At 52.2% G+C, this 8,429-nt stretch overlaps 2 protein-coding genes across 2 annotated transcripts; both read left to right on the top strand.

Annotated features, from left to right (window-relative positions):
* Window positions 1-384: 384 nt before the first annotated feature.
* On the top strand, window positions 385-1,810 carry PpBr36_02496 (uncharacterized protein; the record flags this gene model as incomplete). Its single annotated transcript, XM_029889677.1, has 3 exons — window positions 385-628; window positions 733-862; window positions 937-1,810. 3 exons carry the CDS (start codon window positions 385-387, stop codon window positions 1,808-1,810), a joined length of 1,248 nt encoding a protein of 415 aa, XP_029754261.1.
* A 1,700-nt stretch (window positions 1,811-3,510) lies between these two features.
* On the top strand, window positions 3,511-5,284 carry PpBr36_02495 (uncharacterized protein; the record flags this gene model as incomplete). The annotated part of the gene is made up of 4 exons (XM_029889676.1): window positions 3,511-3,607; window positions 3,700-4,185; window positions 4,233-4,477; window positions 4,706-5,284. The coding sequence occupies 4 exons, from the start codon at window positions 3,511-3,513 to the stop codon at window positions 5,282-5,284; spliced, it is 1,407 nt and encodes a 468-aa protein (XP_029754262.1).
* Window positions 5,285-8,429: the final 3,145 nt, after the last annotated feature.

Raw genomic sequence — 8,429 nt, 5'->3', positions numbered from 1 at the left:
TTTTTTTTTTTTTTTTTTTTTTTTTTTTTTTTTTTTTTTTATCAACCATTCCCATTCAGAGTACTTGAGCACTTGAGTACTTGGATAACTCTTGGGAGACCAGTGGCCGGATCATTCGAGGTCAGTGGTGCAGGTGTCTCAATACGATAGCGGTGGAATGTCCAGCTTTATAAGTGATTTCCTTTTAAGACGCGTTTCTATGGTGGCATTCCACTCTCGAGGCTAATAAAAAGGAACAAAATGTGTGCTCGAGACTGACTACCGACGATCTTCGTCGATCCCCCGATCATGGCAATCCGCCGCAGATAGTCCCACCATTTATCCCACCGTTCTACAAGATCAGCCCTCTCCTTGATCATTGTCGCTGCTTGAGATCCCCCAACCATGCATTACCTCCTGGTGTTTGCCTGTGTGGTGTCTAGTGCTGCCCTGGCTGCCGCCTCTCCAGTCGAAAATGCTCTACCTGGTGGCGCGTTCACCATCGCGCAGGAGAAGAACAGGCACTTCAGGGAGTGTACAGGGCTCGACGCTCTCCTCCATGCGTTTTCCAAGTACAACGCGACCCTGACGCCGAGATTGCGTGCCGCGGTGGAGATAAATTCACGTATCCGGACCAAGCTGCAGCAGCGTACGTGTAAAGGCTTTATTGATTTGAGATTCTGCAAGGCGAAAGATGGAAGGAAACTTACATATCTTACATATGAACCTTGCCTCTTTGGGGGAGCAATGCAGGTAACAACATGTTCGGGTCTGTCCTGGCCGTGCCGCCGGCGCCTTATGACATTGAATACATCTCAGCCATCAGGTTTGGCACACCACCACAGAGTATTAACATTGCAATCGACACGGGGTCTGCAGATCTGTAAGGTCTCCTTCGCTGCCATCCACGAACCAAAGCAACGGGGCAAACGTGCATTCGCTGACACTTCATCCCAGTTGGGTCATGTCGACCGACACGCCTACAGACCAGCAAAACGGTCGGCCAGTCTACTCACCACGCAAGTCAACAACAAGCAAGCTCATCCCCAATGCGACGTGGTCCATCGCGTATGGCGACGGATCGGGCGCCTCGGGCATCGCCTACACAGACCGAGTGCAGCTCGGCGGGGCCAGGTTTGACGCGCAGGTGGTGGAGTCGGCGACATACGCATCGCGGTCCTTTACCGACGACCCTTGGATTTCGGGACTGATGGGTCTGGGCATGAGCTGGGCCAACACGGTCCGGCCGCAGCGGGCGCAGACCTTTGCCGACAACATCAAAGACAAGCTGCCGTCGCCCGTCTTCACGGCAAATCTGCGGGCCGGCAGGCCCGGAAATTACAACTTTGGATTCGTCAACCCAAACGAGTACACTGGTGCAATCGGCTGGGCGGCGGCGATACCGTTGCGGCCGTGGTGGGAGGTGCGCGTCTCCGGCATCGGGATAGGGGGCGGCCCATACCTGGCTAGGCCGTTCGCGGCCATCGTCGACACGGGCACGACGCTGCTCCTGCTACCCGAGTGGATGGTCAAGCTGTACTACGCACAGGTGGCCGGGGCAGCGGTGGATCCCTACTGGGGCTCGTGGGTGTTTCCGTGCGCGGCGTCGCTGCCCGACTTCAAGTTCGTGGTGGGCGGCGTCAGGGGCGTGGTGCCCGGCAGGTACATGCGGTACTGGCAGTACGACGACAGGATGTGCTACGGCGGCCTGCAATCGAGCGCCGGGCTGGGGATCAACGTCTTTGGCGACGTGCTGCTCAAGGCGCAGTTTGTGGTTTTCGACATGGGCCAGATGAGGGTTGGGTTTGCGAACAAGAAGTTGCTGTCATGAAGTGGACTCGGTGACTTGGTGTGGCTGGGGCTTGTCGCCCGTCCACCTTGGGTTGGCTGGGGACGCCTGTTGAAGAGGTAATTAGGCTTGTGGTAATGGATGGCAAACAAAGAAGCATAACCTTCTTTTTTTTGCGCCAATAGTTTTGAGTGCGTGTCATCGCTCAATGAGTGTGCGCAATTTAAATTTTGCGGGGTTGTTGGCGTACGTTTCCACGGCGAGATTACATAGTATTGCGCCCCGACTTACCATAGTAAGATGCTGCATAAAGTTTGATAAAGTGGGTTTCAACATGGCGACACTGGGCGATACTACACAACGTACCCGTCGATGGGCAGTGTAGTTGCGCACATGTAACCAGTTTGTGGAGATCTACTGGGCAATCGCCTAGTAAAACAAGCAAGAAGAACCGTGTGCCAAGGCGAAACGGCCAGCCTAATGCGATCGACAGCAGCTTGAACGGACAATGTACTGTACACAGTACACCTTGTTGTAGCAAAGGACCTTGGACAGGCCCCAAAGGCACGAGCTGTTGCTCATCCGAACTCCACACCAAACAGGTGCAGTTTTCTGGGTCCTGCCATCTCTTTCCTGCGTCAAGAGTTTGCACTGTCCGGAGCCACTTCAGCCCCGGGCTGAGAACGGGTGTTGACCCAGTGTTGACGACCCAAAAATACGGTGTGACGGCAGCAATGCGTAATCCAATTGCGGCACCAACCTGTTTTTGGAATCGAGCATAACTGGGGATGGGAGATGGTTCGGAAATGGGACGAAAGACGAACTTAACCGTTATTTTTGTTTTTCTTGTTTTTACTTATACTTTTTTTTTTTCATTATTGTTATGTCTGACATCAATTCTCACAAAACTGAGACTTGACATTGTCGCGAGAATATTATCAATCTATCAATTTAATGACCGCACAGCCCTGTAGAATGAAACGGAAAAGCTTGTTCAGGCCAAGCATTTGATTTGCATCGCCGAGACTGCTTGGCGATCAAGTCGGTAAATATTAGTTCGAGCCACTTAGTGTGTTTGAAGTGCGAGCTACTATCCGTATTCTTTTCCGTCGGCACAGCCTCTGCGAGCAGAGAATGAGCAGGATACTTTTTTTTTTCTTCTGTGAGTTGATGAAGAAACCGCGGGAAGCGCGAGAACCCCTCAGCAGGACGAATTTACAGCCGGTTGTAAAATTCTGGATTTGCTCGGGAATGTGGCGGTGCTGTCCCGATTGAACACGAAAACCAAGGACTTGTTAGGTTTGCGCCCACGTCACTTCCTAGCTTAGCGGCCACCCCTGAGTCGTAATTCCACCCGCTTCCCGTTCTGTCGTCTGTAGTTTTCCTGCTCCTATTCTTCATGCCACAATTCGTACTTCGGCGGGTCTTTTTTGGCAAAAGGACCAGTCCTAGCTAGCATTCGCTCTCCGTTACCCACCACTCACCCCTTCGCCCAGCATTCCAACTGCAGTCTTTCACTGTTGAACCAACGACACTCGTTTACATTCATTCGACCTCGAGGACTGTAGGATAGGCTACTCTTATTCTCGATCAAAGTTTCTTTTTCATCTAAGCTAGGAGCATCCAAGTATTCCTATCTTTCCGCTCCTGGGGCGTCCGGAAAGGTGCAAAATTCATCATCGAGATCCAAAACAATCGAAAACTGCACACTCATTCAAGAGCGTATCTGACACGACGCAACCATGGCTCTTAATAACCTTGCGCGCTGTCTGACAGCGACGCTCTCTTTGGCTGCCGTTCCTATTGCAAATGCACAGTACTACAAAATCGCTACTTCCCGTACGTCGACTCGCCCAAAGAATACATCCGAACTGGTGCTGTAAGACTTGAGCCACCATAGCCTGCTAACGTTACTTTAACGCTTCTCGCAGAGGAGATCAAGGACGCCTCAACGACTCTTGCCTACGACTTGATGACCCTATACCCAGGCAACCAGACCGGCAAAGAGCCAGGCATCTTACCAGGCCCTCCATCAGAAAACAAGGGCGATTACTACTGGTGGGAGGGCGGCGCACTCATGGGTACCATGATTGACTATTGGCATTTGACCGGACACTCCGAATACAACGATGTCGTGACGCAAGGTATACTATACCAAGTCGGAGAAAACAGTGACTTCCAGCCTCAGTCCAAGCGTGCATCACTCGGAAATGATGACCAGGGTTTCTGGGGCATGACGGCGATGCTTGCCGCGGAGACCAATTTTCCGAATCCACCAAGTGACAAGCCCCAGTGGCTGGCTCTGGCGCAGGCCGTTTGGACGACACAGAACAGCCCCGAGCGACACGACGATAAGTGTGGCGGCGGCATGAGGTGGCAGATCCCCCCGTTGAACGCGGGATACGACTACAAAATGTGTGTATAAGACTCAGGCGATTGCTGACACTGCCGATTTTGCTCTTAGCAATTGCCAATGCCATTTACATGAATCTTGGAGCGCGACTCGCTCGCTACACAGGCAACACAACCTACTCTGATGCCGCCGAGAAGACTTATGATTGGCTTTGGTCTGTCAACTACATTGACCACGATACATACAAGGTATACGATGGCGGTCATGTAGAACACAACTGCACCGACATCAACAAGGCCCAGTTCTCGTATAGTATTGCTGTCATTACTCAGGCAACTGCGTTCCTCTGGAATATTGTGAGTAGCCTTGATTTTGTTTTGTTTATGTCTTTGTCGTTATCCTAGTTCGTTTTCCCCCGAAGACCCCTCTACTGCAAGACGCGGCCAGGACCATCACACCCCACTGCACCCCGAGGTGGCGCCCGCCAAATATTTTGGCATGACTTGGCACCCGTCTTGGCACCATCACCCCATGAACCGCGCCAGGAGACTAGAGCTAACCCATGTCGGTTTTCACACAACCAGACGAGCAACGAAAAGTGGAAAACAGCCACCACCAAGCTTACCGAGTCACTACTCCGTGACTTCTTTGCCGACGGCGCGGCGTTTGAGCTGCCGTGCGAGACAAACCCGGGCGGCTGCACAGCCGACATGCTGTCTTTTAAGGGCTACGTGCACCGATGGATGTCGGTCGTGACGCAGCTTGCGCCTTTTACTGCGGCTACCGTCCTTCCTGCACTGAAAAAGTCGGCCGAGGCGGCTGTCAAGCAGTGCACCGGACCACCCTCGGGCCGCGCCTGCGGCTTCTATTGGACGCGCGGCGAATATATTGACCCGAGCGTCGATAAGACCACCGGTGCCGGTGAACGCATGGACGCCCTCGCCGCCGTATCCAGTCTGTTAATCTCAGAGGTCGCCGCCCCCGTGACGGCAAAGGCGGGAGGCACGAGCCAGGGCGATGTCAACGCTGGCCGACCCAAGAGCAATGATCGCACCCTCAGCGAGATCACCTCTGGCGACAAGGCCGGCGCCTCCTTCCTCACCATCCTGACGATGGTTAGTGCCGCATCGTTGTTTAGCTGGATGAGCTGGGACTCTCGCTGAAAATGGCCTGGTGGTTGCACTTTTTTTAATCTCTATTCTTGTTCTCGTTTCTGAGAATATCCAGTTTTTCGACCCTGGCATATCGGCATGTGCAAGACTTGCTGGTCGATGTATGCCCATCGATTTGAGTGTTCCCGGAGGCCACAGTCCACAGTGAGGAGCCCAAATGTCTTTCGCTGTTCTTTGTCTTTTATTTACGATATCCCGCCGAGGCATTCTTTTTTTTCTTTTTTTTTTTCTTTTTCTTCTCTTGTGTTCCAATTTGTTTGTCACTTGTGGTCTTTTATTCATGCAGGGAGCTCGCGACATCGCTGAACGCCCTGATTTCGTTCATTGCAGGCGTTGGGGATATGGACATAGGTTGCCATCACGGATAAATAATACAAGGCTAGGGCTCTTAGATAGAAAGATATCTTTACCCAGTACCGGTATTGAAGCAGGGTTCCTTTAGAAAGACTACAGGAGAATAGCAATCTGTAGCACGCTCTCTGATGAGCCTTTTGTAGTTTGCATGAATTACTGTTGTGTAGATACTTCTTGCTCGCTGTTCTCACTCGCGACCAATAGCTCAAACTTGACAGTCTAACGCACTACAAGGCAGTAAAACCGGCCTCGACTTGGATAGAAATTCATGATCTACTTAGAGGGGAATCTGCTCACCATCAGACTACATACGTCACATAGGCAAGCTGTGGTTCAACCAACTGTGGAACATGGCGGCTTCAGCCCTAGAGCGTTGTTCTTCCGTCTCGTCCAATCTTTCTCAAACAAATAATTCCAATGTATTTGATATGGACAGAAAGAACGACCACGTCCACAGCAAAACAGCTGTTTCTTTGGGAAAGGCAGTGTCTTTTTCTGTCCATCAGCGGGTTTATGAATATTGGCATCAAGCCTCACGGCCTGCAGGGACGTCGGCGCCGTCAGGTTGGCATAGGATTCTACGTTTTGAGATTTAGCCGAATGGCAGCGGGGGACCCGTGCATCTTTGTCTGCGTTCTGAATCTAGACGTGCGGGGAGGTCGCCGAAGGAAGGATCGCAGACGGTGTTCGCAACCACAGCGGCAGCTTTCGCTTCCGCCATGACACGGAATGCAGACATGTATATGTGGCTCGGTTGGCTTGGGCTGCAGGAGGGAAGGCGGAGAGGAGTCGGGCGGCTCAACCTTGGCCCAGGCTGTGTAACGCGGGTTTCCTGTGCATGATTGTGGTAGGCACTGTCGCGCTTTTCTGCTAAGATCAGATCAGATCTCCGACAAGAGCGAGTACTCCGGCCTTGATATTCAACCAAGGCAGGTAGGCAAGTGGTGTGCAGCTGTTGCCGCTGTTGCCGGCCCGCCCGCGCGCCTTGGGGCAGGCATACTTGGGAGATTTTCCGGAGTAGGTTTCATTGGCCCATGTCGACGGGATTGGTGATGCAGAATGCGGTCGGGCTACGTAAGCTCAGGTGGCCGCTCCAGCGGCCGAGTTTATTCGACGAGTTTGAGCCCTTCTCTCGGGCATGCCCGGTTGCTTGCGCGCTATTTTGTCGGAGGTCGGCGGGTCGCGAGGATGCGCGAGTGGCTCTTCGTGGGACATGGTCGGCGGCCGTTGGTTCGTTTGCCTGTCGAAGCAGGGCGTGCAGTGTCACAGTTGAGAACCGGTCTGGGTTTTGCGGGCAGCAAGCAAGTCAACAGGTACTTGGATGCATGGTTGAAGTTTTGAGATGTGGCCTGGACAAGTTGAAATTAGAAGCCAAGCTGGTTGAGTTCCAACTGCGAGGTGTGTGCGGGAGAGCACGGACCGGTTTTAGTTCGTTCTTATTCTTGGCAGACATGCAGACACTAGCAAGACAGCACACATGGCAAGGTGGGCAATAATGTGCAGGCTGCTTACTACTTCTAGCCGTACATCTGGTTATTAGAGGTCACAGCATTGCATCCTATCCTGTCTCCATCTTGATCGGATCAAATTTGCCCTAAATATGGAAGCATTTATACCAGACTAGTCATCCGAAATTACAACGTATTCACTTCATCGTCTCTACGTTCCCCAGCCCGATAAACCGTTGGGTTTTCGGCTTAAAACCCGCCTATCAGTGGGTCCCTACACCAGTTGGCGGTGTTGTCTGTCTTGCGATGCGCATGTGCTTTTTCGGGGCATTGGTCCCTTGCAGCAATACATGCCTCGAGGCCGTTGAGCCTAAGGCAACGTGACACAGGGTGAGAGAGGAGAAAGAAAGAAAAAAGACTCGCTAAAGTGATAGGCCTTCGTCCACTACGACCTGAGGTTACACGCGACTAGTTCTAGACTATACCAAATCTCACCGCTCTCTGAACGTGTCGCATGTGCGCCACCTTTTAATTGAGTTTCTCCACCGCATGAAAAAAAAAAAGACGTCTTGGCATTTGATCAAGCTCTGCTCTGCTTGCCAGAGATCTTTGTTTGCAAGCCGTCGACTTCGCTCTGCTCGCTCAATCATATTTCAGCCTGTCTGCTATATGCAATCGGCACTGCCGAGGGGGTGGTCAGAGCAGAATACGGGTGCTTACCTACCCGCTGCCTCAGCTCCTTTCCCAGTGTAGTATGAAACCAATTCTGAAGCTACACGCTCAAATGCGCACCATATCACCACAAAAACCACCCACCATACCTATCTTCAACCACCAGCAGATCCAATGAACGTTTTTCTGCGCATAAAGAGGGCGTTGCTTGGCGAAAATCCATGCACAACTCCATGCGCCTACATCAATATATACTCTATACATTTTTGCTACAATATACTCGTTATCCGCTGCGAATGGAACCAAACGATCAATACTAGCCTCCTCGAAATGTCGGGATTGGGCCTTACTAAGACATATGCGCCCGTGTAACCTCAAATATGGAGAATAAGCACCGGAATCCATGTCTGACATCCAGCAGGGGTGGACCAAAATGGAAAACATTGCATCCACTGGCAGTGAGCGCCCGGCCGGCCCGGACCCCAACCACCTAGACGGAGGACCATTCGGCATCTCTCTTCTTCTAGCGAGCTTGCGGCCCTACCACAGCTGCATCCTTTGATTCGGCAGGACACGTGTGGATGGATTCAGCTGCTCAACAGGGGGTCCTCTGCGCCTCTCTTGGCGGTTAAAATTACCCGCAAAGCCCCAGCTTTGGGGGG

Source organism: Pyricularia pennisetigena, chromosome 3 (genome assembly GCF_004337985.1).
Source record: "Pyricularia pennisetigena strain Br36 chromosome 3, whole genome shotgun sequence".
Classification (NCBI taxonomy): domain Eukaryota; kingdom Fungi; phylum Ascomycota; class Sordariomycetes; order Magnaporthales; family Pyriculariaceae; genus Pyricularia; species Pyricularia pennisetigena.
Note: the sequence above shows the minus strand (reverse complement) of the source record. Positions and strands in the feature narration are given on the sequence as shown.